At 34.7% G+C, this 20,338-nt stretch overlaps 1 protein-coding gene across 7 annotated transcripts in view; it reads left to right on the top strand.

Annotated features, from left to right (window-relative positions):
- The window catches only part of RFX3 (regulatory factor X3), a 296,992-nt gene that overhangs the window by 208,134 nt on the left and 68,520 nt on the right, over positions 1 to 20,338 (top strand). For all 7 annotated transcript variants that reach the window (XM_057549444.1, XM_057549447.1, XM_057549448.1 and 4 more), the window contains 2 exons: positions 10,185 to 10,259; positions 18,672 to 18,853. In XM_057549444.1, the coding sequence (XP_057405427.1) occupies positions 10,185 to 10,259; positions 18,672 to 18,853 (257 nt within the window). The remainder of the gene's footprint in view (positions 1 to 10,184; positions 10,260 to 18,671; positions 18,854 to 20,338) is intronic.

Genomic DNA, 20,338 nt, shown 5'->3' on the forward strand with positions numbered 1-20,338 from the left:
TTGATTAATTTTAGATTCACGAAAATTGTGCTTATCTTCTGATTATGTTACTAATATAAATTGCAAAATTGTCTAAATGCTGGGTAGGATTGGATAGCAAGAGAATGAAAAGGGGCAAAAATCCAAATAATACTTAAACTTTAAAACCACCCTTTAAACAGAGTTAGCAAGGGCCATTTTAGGAATGCCTACTTATTCTCCCTGAAGTATTAATTGCAGTCTGACCCTGGCAAAGAAGATCAATTTGATTATGTTTTAGTGCAGTGTTCTCAAACTTGAGTGTACATTATGTGTGGAGCATTGATTAAATGCATGGCTGGACCCCACCCCCAAGGCTTTTGATTCAGTGTGGAGAAGGACCCAAGATGTGCATTTCTTATAAGCACCTGATGACTCTGGTAATGCTGACCCAGAATTACACTTTGAGAAAACCTCTGTTTTAGTGATTATATGAACTAAATACAAAGTGAAAATGTTCTTAGTACTCAGAATAATCTGCAAAAGGCAGATTTGAAATCTTAAATTTGAAAATAACAACTTGGCCTTAAATCCTATCACTTAATCCTAACCCAGCAGATTCCTGAAGGGTAATTGTAGCCCTGAGTGCTTATACAGTTGGTATCTCAAAATTAGTTTTATTGTCACACATCAGTAATGCCAGTTTCACAAAGTCCTGGTGAGGGTGGAGGGATGTTGGCTTTACAGAATAATCAGTGGAAGCCCAATACAACAGTCTTGGTTTCACTTCACCTAGTTAAACCAAATGTTCTCCAAACACATTCAGTTCATGCAAGTATCTTCTCTATATGTTGTTTCTTATCAATATTTCAAATTAGCTTTAGGTGGTATAAAATTGACAAAACTTCAGGCTGAAAGCATAATGATTAAAATTTTTTTCTCTAGATGTCATAAAATTATCAGTGAGTAAAAAATATTTCATGGGCTTCCCTGGTGGCGCAGTGGTTGAGAATCTGCCTGCTAATGCAGGGGACACGGGTTCGAGCCCTGGTCTGGGAAGATCCCACATGCCACGGAGCAGCTGGGCCCGTGAGCCACAACTACTGAGCCTGTGCATCTGGAGCCTGTGCCCCGCAACGGGAGGGGCCGCGATAGTGAAAGGCCCGCGCACCGCGATGAAGAGCGGTCCCCACACCGCTATGAAGAGTGGCCCCCACTTGCCGCAACTAGAGAAAGCCCTCGCACGAACCAAAGACTCAACACAGCCAAAAATAAATAAATAAATAAATAAATAAAGTAGCTATAAAAAATTTAAAAAAAAAAAAAAATTTCATGTAGTTAAGCATTTACAAGACCTAAGTAAGGTATCTTTGCTTTAAATGCTTAGTGTATAACATTAAGATTTTCTCTTAGCTTTTATTCAAGAGGAGATGAAAAGCAAAGCTGGCTAGGTGTGTTTTCTGGGCATTTTTAATTTTTTTAAGAGTTAAAAGAACAACCTGTCCTGAATCTCTGAGTTAAGCTTCTTTTTAATATTGCTGTGGAGTCATATATTCATATGTTGATTTCTGTATCACTTGAATATACAACTTACAGAGCGGTGTCATATTCACAGCTTTAGCGTCAGTGAGCTGTTTCTATCTGCATTGCAGGGACACGTGGGCCCAAGAGACACCTGTAGATCCTTAGAAGGGATCCAATTACTAGAAGGGAACTGATTTAACTGCTTCGTGCAGGGCATTCAAAGTTTGGGGGCCACAATCTACAATGAGAAATACCTTTACTTTGTGGCCCAGTACTCATACACATACATACATGCATACATTCATGAGTATACATCTATATATACACACATGACTATTATATACATATATACATTCATAGACAGAGGACTGAAACCAAAGTTCCAGGAAACAATACTTATCTGTACTGTGTGCCAGGACATTTGAGTATTTTCTACTCTATTTGATTTCTTTAATTTTTAAAAAATGCTGGTCAGGATAATTGATATCATAACCTACTAATGGGTTACACCTTACTTTCTGAAAAGCGCTGCTTTGGACAAATTGAAGAAGAGATCAAACCATTAGCAATACAGATATGAGCCACCAGAATGCAGTGTCCATTCTTGTTTTTGGTTTTTAGTTGTTGTTGTTATTGTTGTTTTGCATTGCTAACAAGTGCCCAGATAATTCTAACAAGTGTCTAGGACCACTCTTGGATAAAAACCTGGGTTGTGATTATATAGACTACATGTAAAGTGAAAGGGTTTGTCTCCTTTGTGTTCCTGGTTGAAGTGCTTGCTGTAGAAGTCCCCCGCCACCCAACACACACTTATACACACCAGAAGGTGGTCATTTCTAACAGGTATAAGGGCGGTGGTCACATGCTCATGTCAGCAATCACAGATACTTTTTCTTTTTTTTTTTTTAATTTTATTTATTTATTTATTTATGGCTGTGTTGGGTCTTCGTTTCTGCGCGAGGGCTTTCTCCAGTTGTGGCAAGCGGGGGCCACTCTTCATCGCGATGCGCGGGCCTCTCACTATCGCGGCCTCTGTTGTTGTGGAGCACAGGCTCCAGACGCGCAGGCTCAGTAATTGTGGCTCACGGGCCCAGCCGCTCCGCGGCATGTGGGATCTTCCCAGACCAGGGCTCGAACCCGTGTCCCCTGCATTGGCAGGCAGATTCCCAACTACTGCGCCACTAGGGAAGCCCCACAGATACTTTTTCTGAACAAGCCACCAAGTAGAAATTGTTTCTGTCTTACTTGATCTCAAATGCAAACAAAATGTCAAGTCTTACAGTTCAGGAGAAAAATTACCCCAAAGGAAATTTCCAGTCTTAAGCGTATTCTCTTCATTGGGTTTCTCTAAAGAATTTACTATTCTTTCACAAGGAAACAAAAATGCTGTTTCTCTAAGAAAGTGTTAACTGGTGAGGTTAACAGAACAACCTGTATTAACAAGAAAATTCAATCATTATATAACTGTTTTTATGATGAGTAAAATTTAACTATGCATTCAAAAGTTTTTGTTCCTTTGTAACTTGATCACTTTGAAATCATTTTCAAGTAATGCTTATTACTCATATGTAAACCCTTTCCTATTGGAAAGTAAATCTTGTTAACTGTAAATCATTTAGCAAATTTTAATTTTACAAGCCACTCCTCAGAAGATAGTTTCATTAAAAACAGTGATATTGGGCTTCCCTGGTGGCGCAGTGGTTGAGAATCTGCCTGCTAATGCAGGGGACACGGGTTCGAGCCCTGGTCTGGGAAGATCCCACATGCCGTGGAGCAACTGGGCCCGTGAGCCACAACTACTGAGCCTGCGCGTCTGGAGCCTGTGCTCCGCAACAAGAGAGGCCGCAATAGTGAGAGGCCTGCGCAGAGCGATGAAGAGTAGCCCCCGCTTGCCGCAACTAGAGAAAGCCCTCGCACAGAAACGAAGACCCAACACAGCCATAAATAAATAAATAATTAAAAAAAAAAAAAACAGTGATATTTCCTCTTGATTTATATTCTTGTTATATTTGTATAAAATGGAAATACTGTTGAACTCAGAATGATAAACCTTGGATTCCAGTCTCATAGTTAATACCTATGTAATCTCAAGAAAGTCCCTCAATCCCAGAGCCTCAATTTTCTGATCTGTGAAAAGGAGATAATATTGCTTGCCTTTGCTATTTCACAAAGTTGTGAAGATCAGATGAGAATTAATGTAAAAAGGCTTTATAAATCATAAAGCATTATAGTATTACTTCTATTTTTAAATCACTTTCTTAAACAGTTCTAGAAAGGAAATAATTTCTACCATGAGACCAATTTTAATTATAGTGGTAGTTGAATATATCAATCTTGACCTCCAGTCTTTAAAAAAGATTAAAAAGCCATTTCAGAGTCAAGAGAATATGCCTTGACCTATAAAGACAATGAATAAGATGATATAATTGTTCTTTTTCCTTCTGTCTTATTGGCACATAATTGAATGACTGGCTGATGTTTACATTAAGACAAAGTCCTAATTGTCCACATATATCATATTCTATTTGGGCCATTGAATAGATGTGCATAATGTGTATATAAATCACATGTACAGGGAATCCTCTTTTTTGCCCCATGCAACTCATGCAAAAGACTCAGCACCTCTCACTTTGAGATCAGTCTTCCTATTCCTTTTTACTGAGGGTGATTGCCATTCCCCAACAGTGATGTATCCTGACGTTTGAAATAAGGTTAGCTCTAAAACAATTGGTTCCAAAGTTACTTAAAAATAAATAACTCTTTCTGTTAGAAGTAAATAATGGTGATAATAAAATTAATATCAACAATTTTAAAAAGGCTCCGAACCTCTCCACATATCCCTGCATTTGAAACTGAGGTTTACCTTTTTGACATCATCAACTGCCCCTAAATGAACCCTGTGCTCCAGCCAGTCTTGATTACTAGTACCTGAAGTATCTGTGAGTGGCATCAATTTTACTGAAGATGTTGTAGAGGAAAGAGCTGAGGTTTTAGCATCACACTCTCCAGAGCACAGGCCCTCAAAGCCTCTCTGCACCACCTGTCCCCCCAAGTCTGTCCATTCATTCTACCAATGAGCATTCACCGCCAGTGTGCCCAGATCCCCGTCTCCTCAAATCTATCAGCCCTTCAGCAGAGCACTTAAACCTGATACTAACTCTGCAAAACAAGGGGCCATCCTGTGATAAGGATTCTCCTTCCTTAAAAGGCAATGGGGAGCTATAAATACCAATAATAAATAACGATGGGGAATTGTAAATAATGGGGAAATGCTTTTTTTTTTTTTTTTACATTGTTCTCTTAAAAAGTATTTGCTGCCTTAAGGAACAATAAACAAGATGAAAAGACAACCCTCAGAATGGGAGAAAATATTTGCAAACGAAGCAACTGACAAAGGGTTAATGTCCAAAATATACAAGCAGCTCATGCAGCTCAGTATCAACAAACAACCCAATCCAAAAATGGGTGGAAGACCTAAATAGACATTTCTCCAAAGAAGACGTACAGATTGCCAACAAACACATGAAAGAATGCTCAACATCACTAATCATTAGAGAAATGCAAATCAAAACCACAATGAGGTATCACCTCACACCGGTCAGAATGGCCATCATCAAAAAATCTACAAACAATAAATGCTGAAGAGGGTGTGCAGAAAAGGGAACCCTCTTGCACTGTTGGTGGGAATGTAAATTGATACAGCCACTATGGAGAACAGTATGGAGGTTCCTCAAAAAACTAGAAATAGAACTACCATACGACCCAGCAATCCCACTACTGGGCATATACCCTGAGAAAACCATAATTCAAAAAGAGTCATGTACCACAATGTTCACTGCAGCTCTATTTACAGTAGCCAGGACATGGAAGCAACCTAAGTGTCCATCGACAGATGAATGGATAAAGAAGATGTGGCACATATATACAGTGGAATATTACTCAGCCATAAAAAGAAACGAAATTGAGTTATTTGTAATGAGGTGGACGGACCTAGAGTCTGTCATACAAAGTGAAGTAAGTCAGGAGAAAAATACCGTATGCTAACACATATATATGGAATCTTAAAAAAAAAATGGTTCTGATGAACCTAGGGGCAGGACAGGAATAAAGACGCAGATGTGAGAATGGACTTGAGGACACGGAGGGGAGGGGGAAGGGTAAGCTGGGACAAAGTGAGAGAGTAGCACTGACATATGTACACTACCAGATGTAAAATAGATAGCTAGTGGGAAGCAGCTGCATAGCACAGTGAGATCAGCTCAGTGCTTTGTGACCACCTAGAGGGGTGGGATAGGGAGGGTGGGAGGGAGGCACAAGAGGGAGGGGATATGGGGGTATATGTATACGTACAGCTGATTCACTTTGATATGCAGCAGAAACTAACAACATTGCAAAGCAATTATACTCCAATGAAGATGTTCAAATAAATAAATAAATTATGAAAAAAGGTATTTGCTGCCTTAGTAAAAGTACAATATTGATCTCTTCTTTGAGCTTGGGAAAGGAGAATATGAACGGAATATTTACTGTACATCCAGACATCATTTGACCCCTCTTCTCTGCTCTCCCAACCTCTTTTCCTAAGGGCTTAGGTGTGACTTTTCTCTGTTGTCCTTTTCAGGACACTGATTCTTGGGTGGATATCTTACAAGCCTCAAGTGACCTTGGGTGCTTAGAGACTCTCCACCTGTCCCTGGATTCCAACAAGGCAGCATTAGCATTTGAGTGACTGGAAAAGGGTTTGCAGCCTGTGTTTTAGGCCACATGTTTATCATATTGTATATCTATCCCCCATCAGGTAATAGGTGCCCTGTCCCCTTCAGGTCCTTCTTAGAGGGTTTGCTGTATCTTTGTAGGAGCTCCACTGAGCTTTATTTTTTTTCCTCCTGGATGTGAAGTACAGCTTCTCCCTGTTCCTACTGATTTCTGTTCCTAATTCCTGAGAAATCATGGAAGAATTTCTTCACTGGTGCAGTCTGCAACAGACATGCATACTTTCTATATTCCAAACAAATAGGGGTTTCTTCTGCCTTACAGAGCCCAGGTATTTTTTTCCTTGAATCTACTGCACAAGAACTAAGGTCTTCCTGTTGCCATGTGGTCATATTTTTATCACATTTGTGACCATGGCACTCTGTATTTCAGAAGAAAAAATAGTTGTCATAGTCTTTAACTAGCACTGCATTCTTAGTATGGAGGGAAACCACTTTTGCCCAAATGAGGGAAACCACTTACACCATTCCCTGGGATTCTGTCTTTTGAGGATTCAGTGTTTGGTTGGGGGAGCTGAGTCACACCTGTATTTACTTTAATTCTGCAGTTCCTAACTGGTGACACAAGCTCAGACATCGTTTTCTCATAGCAACTAGTATTACCTTCCTCTCTTTCTTTGCCCAAATTAAGCTTCATTCACAGCAAAACTCATGGGTGTCCCTGCACTCTCTGATGAAAGTCTGTTTTCCTGAATAGTCTTCACTGTGAACTACTCTCAGCAAGTGCTCAAACCAGGTCTGATTTTTCGAATTATGCTCTGTAGCGCCTTGTCATGGGATACACTGCAAAGAGGTCTTTCATCTTTCTGCTAATGTGCGGTCAGAAAGAAACCTGGCCTATGCATGTAGGAAGCTCTCCACATTACCTGAGCTCTGACTCTTCAGACTTTGTCAGGCATTCTGTTGGCGTAGCATCTGAGGCTGGTGGTCTCACACTTATAATTCCTATGGCTGGAAGACTTTTCATTGATCTCTATCACTTTTCTGCCCCAGAAACCTGCCAGTCCTCTAATATTTCAGTGGCGTGTCTAAACACAGTGCAGAATCCTCTTCTCCAGTTTCTGAAAGTGTTTCTGCAGTAGCACTGGACCAAGGGTTTCTGTCTTTGACTGATAACCACCCTCAGAGTAGATTCCCATTCTCATGGGAATCCTGTTTTAGTTGGCGAACCTAGAGGGTTTTAATTCATCCCTAGTATATTGCTAACGATCTTCTTTTAATCTTCCAGAAAAGACTGATCTTTCTAAGAATTCATGTGCTCATTGTGGCTAGAATGGTTATCAGTTTCTTACCTGCTCTTTCACATAGGGAGTTGTCTCACCCACTCCAGTAATGGCACTTAATGCTCTGTAAGCCTGTCTTTCCATGCTGAACATCTCATCTCAAATGGAACATCGCACCATTTGATCTCAGAGGAGTTGCCATAGCTTCTTATCCGATTATGAGGCAATAGTTCAGGATCATCATGAACCAGTCTAAACTGCCAATCACCATGTATCCTAGCATTAGATAATCGTGGAGAAGAAATGTGCACTATTGGCGATTCAGTCCTAGGATGATTATTCACTAAGAGATACAACTGGGCACTGTACCTTAGTTCAGAGAATTGATTTTTCAAAAAAAAGCTAAGGTATACTCATAGTCTAAAACTTAATTAGTTTAGGGAAGAAATGGAAAATGTTTATTTACCATACTTATTTTTTAATTGTCAAAACAACCACAAATCCTTTAGTCATAAAGAAATTAAAATTGCTGTTAACAAACAAAGCCAGATGTGGATTTCTCCCTCATTATTGCCCAGCTATTATATTTTTGATAATTTTTACCTTTCACTTAAACCTATAAAATCACAAGATACAGATCATTTTATTTTTAAGTAGACCGAAATCTAACATCAAATTTTCCACACTCAAACTTTAAAGAAAATGTAGGCATTTTAGCAAATTCATATTTTGAGCAAATTCTTCCTAGAAGTGATTTACAGTCACGTGAGGATGAGGCTTTTCAGCTGTCTTTTTATATATGTTGTTTTGGTTGTTTTTTTTTTTTTGGTTGTTTAGTTTTTTTTCATGTGGGCCATTTTTAAAGTCTTCGTTGAATTTGTTACAATATTGCTTCTGTTGTTTTTTATGTTTTGGTTTTTTGGCCGTGAGGCATGTGGGATCTTAGCTCCCGGACCAGGGATCGAACCCACATCCTCTGCATTGGAAGGCGAAGTCTTAACCACTGGACCGCCAGGGAAGTCCTGATATATGTTTTCTCTCTGAAAACAAGAGCACTTATTGATGCCCTTTTAAGAGATGTAATACTGAGGTCCTTTATGGTTTTAGTTTAACATTTTGGTAAAATGTTTGTTTACTCATTACATTTACATTACTCTTTCCGTAATTTTTTTTTGGTTTGTACAATATCATTTTCTTCAGTTTATTTTCAAGTATAATGATGAACTACATTAACATTCCATCTGGCAAAGAGTGTTTCAGAAGCCAGTTTACTTAATTTTGTGATTAAAAAAAAATTTAATAATATAAAAATTGTATTATATCATCTTATGAATTATTATATACTTTAAGAGTATTTTATCTATAATTTCTACCTAACATTCTTTTCTGTATTACATTTTATTAACTCTAGGGAAGAAGAACAAGTAACTTGGGGAAATAACATAAAACTAAAGCTACTAATTCCTAAGAAAATTAAATTTAATGTTGACATAATTGAGACTGAACATTCTGTGTATAAAGTATTCCACCATAAAGCAGTTGTAAACTTGATGGAAAAAAAAAGACTTTGCTTTGCTATGGATTTTGCCATCCATCTTTTTTTTTTTTTTTTTTTTTGGTAGGGGAAGGCAGTATGTTTAAATTTCAAGGCATCATTAATTTTCATAGCCAATGTAAACTATGTTATCTACGTTTGAAAGCATGAAATATTTTTTATAACTGCTTGTAGGGATGTTGATTTGATCAGATAGCAAAAATAAAAATAATGATTTCTTTCCTATATAGTGTGATTTTTAATTTAACTGTAGTTAATATTGTTAATAGAATCCAGTAATCAAATACAGGGTGTTTGGAACCTGATCTTACAGTAAGCGCTATAGTTCTAGGAGCTGAGAGATAGTGATCTTTAAATATGAGGTTATCAAGAGTGCATTTCACTTATTATTGGCACCTGCTACTTAATTAAGGTGTTATGATTGCTCATGGTGTGCTGAGATTACACAGAATAAAACTGTTTCTGTGATTGTCCCTTTTCTTTGTTGGCTCTGAATTATCTTCTCTTCTACATTCCATTTCTGCTATCATTTCTAATAGCTCTGACTCACCACCACATCCTAAACTATGATGTAGAGACCATGATTACATCTAAATGTGTTCATACTAATGACCCTCCACTTCCAAATTTTAATACAGGGTTTAGAGAAGAATGGATAGATTTAGAAGCTTTTGAACATTGATGAAGGTGTCTTTGCACATTTGCATTAAAATACTGATGCATATTAATAAAACACAAATCTGCAGTAGTTTTCTTTTGTGACAGAATGGAACAAATATAAAATACTCTTTGGGTGGGAGACTATTTAGAAAGAGAGCGGTTACTCTCTCACGTGTTGAACTACGAAAGTCAAGAATATTTTAACTAGCACAGTCCTCTGGGGTTCCTGCTTCTCAGGTCTCCCTTCTTATTATAATTATGGAATATTCAAAAAGGTTTACTTTTGTGATTGAGCTTATTATTAGTGTGCCTATTTTTATGCTATTCTCTGGGATTGGGGGGAGGAAGGAGGAAATACACATTTAGTGAGAGCTATTCATTAGCCACCACTGAAGAAGAAATTGAACTTTAAAGAATCTATCAAAAATTCTCTGGTGAGCCTTTTATTACTATCTTGTCTTGAGCCCTTTTTTTAATGACATCTATTATCAGATTGAAATGGCGATTGAGACGCTGCAAAAGTCTGACGGTCTGTCTACTCACAGAAGCTCTCTTCTCAACAGCCATGTAAGTTGCCTCTTCTTCATGTAAACTAATCTCTTGCTTGTTCTGCATGTGTTGCTTGCTTCTAAATGCTTGTTTTATTTATTTACTTATTTATTTTGCTTCTTAACCTTCCTTTCTCAGCCCCTTATGATCTCTGTATCACTTAATGGCAATTTTGCACAGTGGAATATCTAAAAATAGAGCCCCCAGAATACTACTTCACTAGGTTTTTGTACTGTTTTGGTACAGATATATTCCAAGTTAATAACAAGCTACCAAATATTGGTAAAAAGTAACTGATGATTTTAATTTTTCTAGTGTGATATTTATTTACTGTGAAACAAATGTTTGTAATCTGCATCTTCGAGTCTGAGACAGAGAAATGGTCGTGTCTATTTGTATGACCAGTAATATTCTTTAAGTGGAAAAAAGATTGTTAATGCCAAACCCAATGATAAACTGTTTGAAATTATTTATTTACCAGTAAGACTATAGGAAATGAGCAGGAAACAGCTACCTAGATGAGCTCAGGTCCTAAGACCTAAAGAAAAATGAATCTGGGCCAAAAGAACAAGTGAGATTCTAGATAAGCCATAAACTGCTAATAATTCAGATAAAACAGGATTATTGTTACTATTTCTTAAAGCTTTTAACTGTTATCAGATGCAGCATCACTACAACACCGGTGAGTGTAAGAAGAATGATGATGATTTGTGAAACTATAAAGATTTTCATTAAATGTTCAAATTTTGGAGACTCAATGAAAATGTTGGTTAAAAATTATTTTGTTATCATGATTTCTGAATATATGGGAAAAAGTAAATAGACCTATGATTTAAATCTGTCTAGACAGTTCTTCTGCTAAATTAATGTCAATTAATTGCTAATTAATGTACAATATAGTAAGAATTAGAGTTTTCCCTCCCAGCTGACAATGTATTCTTAAATTTGGAGATAAAATTATTATTTTTAATTCTTCCCTATATTTTGTGACTGAAAAGTCCAAAATTGGATCACCCAAGTGAAATAAAATATCATTTTTTTCAATAAACCTTAAACATTTAGCTCATAGAAAATGTTTCACTGTGCTTTTTAAATATTTGAATTTTCAAACATTTAAATTTTATATTCTAACATAACACAAAATACTTCCTTATGTTCTTACACATTTATTTTTAGATGAAGTGGTTTGTTTCTTTTTCAAAGGGAAGTATATCATGACAAATAAAAACAAGTTAACCTACTTGGAGAATGACTACAATTTTGGTGAAAATTATAGATTCTGAATTATAAAACAATATATACCTTGGCCCTTCTTTTGAAAGTTTAAGGAATATGATTTTTCCCCTTTCTGAAAGTTTGTATGCAGTATATCACTCTTTTATATGTTTCATAGGTATATTCCTGCTGTGCTAGCATGAGTCTGTGGTTGTGTGTAGAGGCTGATTTACTATATACTTTTAGGATGTATGTTTTGGGGAGGGGGTGAGGACCATCTGGTGTTTTGTTTTGAAAATGGCAAGTGAAAATGTTGTTCATTTTTAGTTGAAAATGTGCAGGGATATAAGAAAAAGAATCCTGAAATTTCCAGTTACCTTTTTTGAACTTTCAGACTTCTATGAAGTTGTGCTTTGATATTCAATTCACATCTCATTGTCATTTGAGATATATACTTTAGTAAAATATGTGATATGTTTAATTTTAACTTGAATTACCCATCTTAATTAGCATATTTATGAACAATTATGTGGATATACGAACATTTTTGTGTATTTTTATTTGTTGATTTTTTGAAACTTTTCAAATATTTTTTTTTCATTGTTATTCTCTTGTAAAATTCATGAAGTAATATTTAATGTTAATGAATGTGTGAATTAAGCTGCATAAACAACAGATACATGTTTGTTACTCTATGGCTTTGTACTTTTTATTACATAGCGTGGCAACTCTTCCATACTGTTTATAACTGCCAGAGGCATTTCAGTATATAGAGAGTGGGCATAAATGTTGCTAATGTAGTGATAATCTTTCTCTAAATATCCTGATTCACTTTTATTACACCTCTGAGGTACAGTTAAGTTTATTTAAAAACAACACATTTATAGTCAAGTCTCTGGAAATACAAATGATTCTACAGATGGTTATAAACAGTGGAGAAGGGATCAGTGTTTTCTGCTGACCAGTCAGGTTTTGTTTCCACCTGAACCCATTAGAAGATCATGCTGTCTTTCTGTCCTTGGAAAATTAGCGATGCTCCTAATTTTTGTTAGATTTATCCAAACAACTGGCATAAGCTACTACATGCATTCCAGTTGATAGTCACCTGCTAAGGGTATTTTAAATTCTGTTAACCTAATTGATGATTTTCAGTTGTGTAGAAAAATTTTAGTGGCGAGTTTTTTTTTTAATTTAAATATGGCTTACAACTTAAATGTTAATAAGCTGTAAGTTATCTTTATCCCTTCCTATATAGTACATAATATAGAATCATTTGAGGTTTGTGGGATTCTTTGAAGTGGACATAAATTCAACCTTATGATAATAGTTCCCTGACATCAGTTTCTACAAAGGATCAATTTCATTAGGCAAAACTTAGGAGAAATTATCAATAATTTGTGTCCCATACTTACTAGTTTCCAAAGAGGGATCTTAGTCATGATTTTTGAGCTGAAAGTCTGTTGTCATTCTATTTTACAATATGGAATAGATGGATTTTCTATTTTCTCTTTATATATTCGATTATTCACAATAATTTGGAAAATTCTTATTAGGATCAAATCAAATAAATAATCCCCTGTTGGTATAATCCAACTTGATTGCTTTGTTTTTCACCTCTCTTTCTACACCTTAGAAGATTTAGTGAGGTATTAAATTTTATATCCCTTTTTCAACATATTCTTAAGAGTATTTTGTACTGCTGCTCTGTTTTTATCATCATCATGCTCTTATGGTCCAGGTCAAAATGCATGTATAACTTGCCTATTTCATACCCAACGTAGTGCCTCATCTGTGACTGAGTGCAGTTACACTGAGTGCCATGTTCCCTTCTATTAACATTATTAACATAATGGTACTTATTCCAGTAGTAGCATTATATAGGCAGACAGCAAATATTTATTGACAAGTGAAAATTCCAAGACAGTAAGGATTTTATATGTTTTATCCACTGATGCACCCCTGGTGCCTAGAACAGTGCCGCGTACATAGTAGGTGCTCCCTAAATATTTGCTAAGTGAATAACTGTAAGAGACAAGTAATAGAAGGGAACAGACCTTATTTTGCCTTCAGTATTCTAAGTACCTTTACCAATCATGTGTGCATTTATTTGGGGACTCACACGTGCATTCTTTGTTACCAAGTATGCTTCAATTAGGTGTATGTGTGAGTATTGTTGATAAGACAGTGGTCTCCCTGCACACCATTTGAGTGAAAGAATGTATGGCCGAGCTATCATTTCCTCGTGTACAACCTTTAGTTTTTTTTTATTTAAATATTTTTATTTCTAAATTTTTTGGCATGTGAAGACGTTATGGGTAAATGATGTGTAGTCTGCCTAAATCAAATTAGAATATCTTAATTTTCTTCATTGCAGACTTAAGTTTATTTTGTACTTCTCAGTTGTAAATAATATAAATTGGCATTTAATAACTATATTGTATCAAATTTGGGATATTTTAGATTATAAATTTAAATACAGAAACATTCTTAAATTAATTGTTCCCAAATTTCACTTAATGTTTTTCAGCTTGTGCATTTTTAAAATTCCATTTAAAGTATATGAAAAACTTTAGGCATTTATTTTATATACCTTTCACTATCTAGCAAATAATCGTTTCATGATTTTTGCTGGTTTTAGCTAAAATATATTCAGCTCAAAGCAAAACCTTGTTTTATGCTTACTTTCTCTTGACTTGGCTGTGCTGTAAATATAAGTTATGATGGAAATAAGACCTGTCAAAATGCATATCATCAGTGAACTGAACTTAAAATGAATCCTAATGGATAATAATCCATCTGGGGAAAAATGCCAAATGTTACATTTAGATGTTAATTGGGGAATGCAATAATGTATTTTTTTTTAATTTGTCAATCAGTATTTCCCTTTGGGAAAAATAGGAACTGTTCATCTTCCTTAATCTACCCTTATAAATATAGATTAAATGCAAAGGTTGAAAGATGCAATTATCTTGGTTTCTACCCTTACATGAATTTACGTTAGTTCATTAGTAGAATAATCAGGTTTTAAAGGTAAAGGTTAAAAGTTCCTATGGTATTTCATGGGCTTTTAAAATCATAAATATAAACAAATATTTTATAAGACATCTTATAAAAGAGTAAAAGAAATAGCAATAGTTATTTCTAAATTACTAAATGTTAAGGGTATTGAATTAGTGTCCAAATACATTTTATAAAAGAGGAAATCCAAGGAAACAATGTATCTTATAATAGGCATGAACTTCCCTGGGGCAGCACATGGAGTGTATACCTTCAGGTTACACTTAACTGCCAAGTTTCTCTTATGATAAAAATTAATCCTTTCTTATACTATGTTTTAGACTCAAAGATCTGACAGAATTTTATCACCGTGTCAAAACTCGAAGGTTAAATACTGACATGTAGAATGCAGATTAATCCCCAGCTAAATCTCAAAATCTTATCTGAGATTTCCACTTACACAGTCAATTTCTGGGAGCACTACTTGTGGGTGTGCAGTTATTGGCAGGCTTCCTAGTTGGAGCAGTCATGGCTGCAGCAGAGCCACCTCCATCCTTCAGGGCTTTTACCTCCACTTGACCTCCTGCCCTTCCCAAGTGATCTCCAGGCTTCTGGGAAGGAATAAGAGTTCCTCCTCCTGCAAGCAAAGGACAGGGAACAAAGTGTAGCTTTGCTACTGTAAAAGTGATAGTCACTAGAATACCTGCATACCCACTCTTGTGGAATTCTTCAAACCAACTAATGATTATATATATATATATATATATATATATATATATATATATATATATATATATATAAAATATACATATGTATGTAAATATGTATACACATATGAGTGTGTGTACACACATAGACACACAAATACATATTACAGATAAACTCAGATTTTTAAAAACTGGATTAGAAATGAAGAAAAATCTTTAAGAATGTAAAATTATGTAAGAAGAACAATCAGTTTGCGAAAGAGCCAGTCCAGATTCTGTGACTTGCTTAGCCACTTCAGAGGACCATGTGGCCAATTCAATAAAAGCTTCATTTTCTCCAGGTTATTCACTGGGGGCTTGAGTAATATTATTCAGGCTTATGAGTATTTTAAGTCAACCTTTGCTGTAATTATCTCACTATTTCTGTGCAAAGTTTTCTTTGATTAAGAATGGTCTGATTAATATTTTTATATATGTAAACATACTTTTGGACTAAAATATTTTATATTGAACTTTAATATTGGCACAAGTTTTCACTTTTACAAAAGGCAATTTACAATAGTACCCTTCAAATATTTTATCTTGGATTTGCTTTTTCAAATTCTTTTATAAAATTTTTAATCTATAAGACAATTTTCTGGATCATGAGATATTAATGAACTCTCATTTTTAGATATTTGTCTTTACTTTTAAGTAATTAAATATTGCAAGGTAAACAGTTAAGGCAGTTTACAGAAATTTTTAAGTTGTATCTGATTAATTAAACAAATTATTTTCATTTGACTTATATCTTATTAAAAGTATTTTACATCAGATTTATTTTTATTATTTGTATACTTTTGGTTATAAAGTTCACATTATGAAATTGATTATTTTTTCATTTCTGAAAAAAGAGCCCTTTAAATTAACGTTTCCTATATAGATATATGTTCTGTTCATTAGCAAAGGAAGAAATATTTGATTTTTTTTGATTTTTATTTTTTGTTAAGAAATCATACCATTTTGGCTTTGACAATATGCATTATTATTTGAGGATACATAGACAGACATACAGACATATCTGTGACATTTGTAACTTACTGGCATTGTTCGATGCTTGTGGATGTGGGCACTTCATTAGTTCAGTTGCAAAATATGACTGTTTTTCAAAAAATACTTATAGTTTTTATATGCTTGCCCGTTTTATGGTGTTTTAAAAAAATATTCCTTGATCTCAAGGGATTAAATTCCTCATAGAATATTCCTTTCTATATTCTGTATTTCAATATTCTTTATTTCTATATTCTTTATATATTTAGAATACCAATGGAAGGCTCTATCTAGTATATGTACACAAAACAAGAGCCATCACTTGTGTGCAGTATGGTTCACTAGAGCCGCCCTAACACCATTCAAGTGAGGAAACAATGCTTTCAGATCCCAGTCATCTTACTGAGGCACGTGGATGAAATATGTGAGGCAGGTTTGCTTTGCCACATTTTATGTGTCGTCTCTGTCAGTTGTTTCATAATCAACAGAGTCTTAAAATTTCAAAAGGAACACTAAAGAGACATACTGACCCACTGTTGTAGGCAGAATACTAGTCTGAGCCTTTATAACTGGATTTTCCAATCAGTTTGCCTCCTCTCTTTACACTAAATGAATATGTATATGTGAACTTATTCTATGTTGCATGTAGAGTACTCAGAAATCATGTGTGAATGCCTCTGGAAAACTTGTTTACTGACAGTAAGGTTACAGATGATTCATATGAAAAGAATTTTTTTTGACCTGTAAATTTTTTGGCCATTATAAAAATGAATGTTTATTTTGTGTAATCTTTTAAAAATTTCATAGGGGAGGGTTGTATATGTTCAGAGGCAATAAGTATATTTAAATGTATTCATGTGCACATGTGGTTCATAGAGAACCTAAAGGCTTCCTGACCAGAACCATAATTTTATTTTTATTTTTAAAGCTACTCTGCTCTGTCTTATAGGCTTGGTGGCCATATTTTCTAAGCCAACATCAAGTATGGGTTTAATGACATGTTTAATTACATAAATATCATGTAGGAATATTTGAAATTAAAATTGTTCTGGAAAATTCAGCTGTCATGGTTAAAGAAAATAATTCTGACAATATTTTTAATGGATTTTCTTATTAAGAGTCTGAAAGTGTAGGTTCTAAGCTTGATCACAAATCTTAAAATATGTAAGCACAATGGAGAAATGCTTTAGTTTGAGTGTTCTTATTATCATTTTTAGTATGTGATTGTAAATTCCTGGAGGACAGGAGTGAGGTCACATTCATTTTTACATCCATAGGAGCCTAGCACTTTGCCTGGTTGATAGTTGATGGTCAATAAAGGAATTCTTTTCCTTCCATAACTTATATTTAACTTGAACTACATGTAGAATATCAGCTTTTTATCACACTGTCTATATATGGCATGGAAATTTGGTTGAGACAAGTAATGTTACATATATGCTGCTTTTGTAGAAATAATAACTGGTATACAAATAATCAGGAAAGTGTGTTGGAAACCAGATCAAGCACTGAGACAGTGTATGTATGGCCTTAAGAAAGTCATTTAAACCTATTTCAGTTCTCCTTTTATAAATAAATAATGAACAGATTGATAATTTGGTTTTTCTAATGTTGAAACTCAGTACTATATACATAAATTAGATTTTTCTAAAAATTTCTTGCACATTATGTACTTTACAGATTATTTTTTAAAAATATAGACGGGTCAACATAAAACTTTAAAATGTGAACTATAGACTGAGAAAACGTTGCTTTACCAACTACCATTGTAGTATGTCTTCCAAAATTATGAAAAAACATAGCTTTGAGGTAGAAAAACTCAAATGATTGTAGTAAATTATTCCTTTTCATTGCACTTATTTTTTTAAACCAGTCTCTAGGGAGTTTCTTTCTTTCTGGGGAAGAAAAGACTGAAATTTTTCCTTACTGCTTATAGAATTTGTCCCAGTGGATAATACCGTTATTGTATTATCTTGTGTAAGTAAATTGGATAAATAAATTAGAATTCTATAAAAATGAATAGAACCTTAGTGTAAATAATTATACAAGGCAGCCTGCTGTTCATGTGTTGTAACAAACCAACACTAAAGACATATTATGTGCCACGCTGCCAGGCTTGGTAACATCTTTTTTTTCTGTAGCAATTATAAATTATATTTATAACCAGTTAATGGGATTATTTGAGTTCCTTGAAGAGGTATTTGTCTCCAGAATACCTAAGGAAAATTAGTATGTCTTTATATGTGCTTGAATGTTTGAAGGAATGGACATGGTCTGAGGTCAATAAATGACGGTCAGCTATTTACACTTCTGAGAGTTTTCAAAGTCAGATTACACAGTCCTCTGAATTACAACAGTTTACCTATTACATGGCTTGAGGAAGATCTTCTAAGTGTTTCTGTGTATTACAGTTGCAGTGTCTTAGAGACATTTTGGTGAATGATTTGGTTTCTCTGTGTTTACCCTGTCTTGTGTATACTAGCTCCAGTGGCTGTTGGACAATTACGAGACAGCAGAAGGAGTGAGCCTTCCCAGAAGCACTCTTTACAACCACTACCTACGACACTGTCAGGAACACAAACTGGACCCAGTCAATGCTGCTTCTTTTGGAAAACTTATAAGGTCAATTTTTATGGGGCTACGAACCAGGAGATTGGGAACCAGGTTAGTACTAAAAATAATATCATAAACTAATCTCTCTTTTTTAAACTATAGCTTTAAACAATATAGTTCAGTATATTGTTTGGGCAAAAGTACTTGATTACAGATAACATATAAAGAAAAACTAAAGAATTAGCCCAGTTTATAAAATCCCCCAGGAAAAGGAAAGGTCATTATTCACTGAAAACTGCCGTTCCAGTATGATGCATTGTCCTACTAAACATCAACAGAGCAAACAAAACTTTGAGAAAAACTGATTCTCAAATCACATAGAAATGAGCAGACCAAGCTATTAATGCAATATTTATATATGATACTTTAAAAATTAGTATATATCACTATCTTCTCTTTTGAAGAATAACTGTACTAAAGATGATGAGTAAAGTGACACAGTGGAAAACTGTATCTCTTGACTTGCAAAATTACATTGAAATGTCTTTATAAATAACTCCTCTATTTGAATAGAGTAAAAATTAAAGCTGAGTTTTTCATTTCATTTCTGGAGACCAATTAAAAATAATTTAGTGAACTTGAAGATTTGAGGTGTTTGAAGCTCTCAGTTAATGACGTGGTCCTATTTAACTTCTTATTAGCCTTTTTTAAACTCTTGTTTGTGAAGCCATGCATCTATGGAAGTAAAAATATAGTATAGTTCCATTGCAGAGAAACCAGTAATGTGAAGAAGACTCTTTCTTTGTTCCCTTCCTTTGTAAATAGATATGAGTGTTTTTACTAATCAAAACATGCTGAAAATAATACTTAGAACTGTAGAGCTTCAGTTTTGCCTTTCTATAATTTTTACAAGTTATCATAACAAATATTTTGAATAGCTGAGCAGAATGATATGGATGTTTTTGATTTCCTAAATCTTATAAAATCCATATTTAGAAGTATAAAAATAAAGATCCTATACTGTATATGACAGATGATATACCTTTAATGAGTTATAAGTCACAGCCTCATAGTATTCTAGTAAAGCATTTTTAATATTCTTAATAAAATAAACAGAGCCTCAGTAATTGACTTCACTATAAATTTATACAAAAAAAAAGGAGTGTGGCCGTTTTATGATATTTACAAGGTCTATATGTAGTCAAAGTGTGAATTATTCCTTTCTGTTGCATTTTAAGTGATTGTACAGCTTTCAGATTGCTGGAGGTTCGGTTCTCTCATAAATGTATTTTCTTCTATCTGTACTTCAAAGGAGAGTATATTTTAAACTGAAGAATATGATTGTTTATTTGGAGTAAAGGAACTAGCTTCCAGTTCCTTGAAAAAACCTTCTTGTTTCGCTAGTATTTTTTTCCCAGGACCAGGAAAATCGTTATTTGGGGACCTAACCTACTATATCCTAGCTGATGGCTCAGTAGTTACGCATACTGTGCCAATATTTTGAATCTCTGGGCTTTATTCAGCATTGTAATAGCTGTATTGTTGTGCCTCTTTTGTTACTGAAAGGGATTTCAATGGATCCTATTTTGAGGCTCC

This window comes from Balaenoptera acutorostrata, chromosome 6 (genome assembly GCF_949987535.1).
Source record: "Balaenoptera acutorostrata chromosome 6, mBalAcu1.1, whole genome shotgun sequence".
NCBI classification, from domain to species: Eukaryota; Metazoa; Chordata; class Mammalia; order Artiodactyla; family Balaenopteridae; genus Balaenoptera; species Balaenoptera acutorostrata.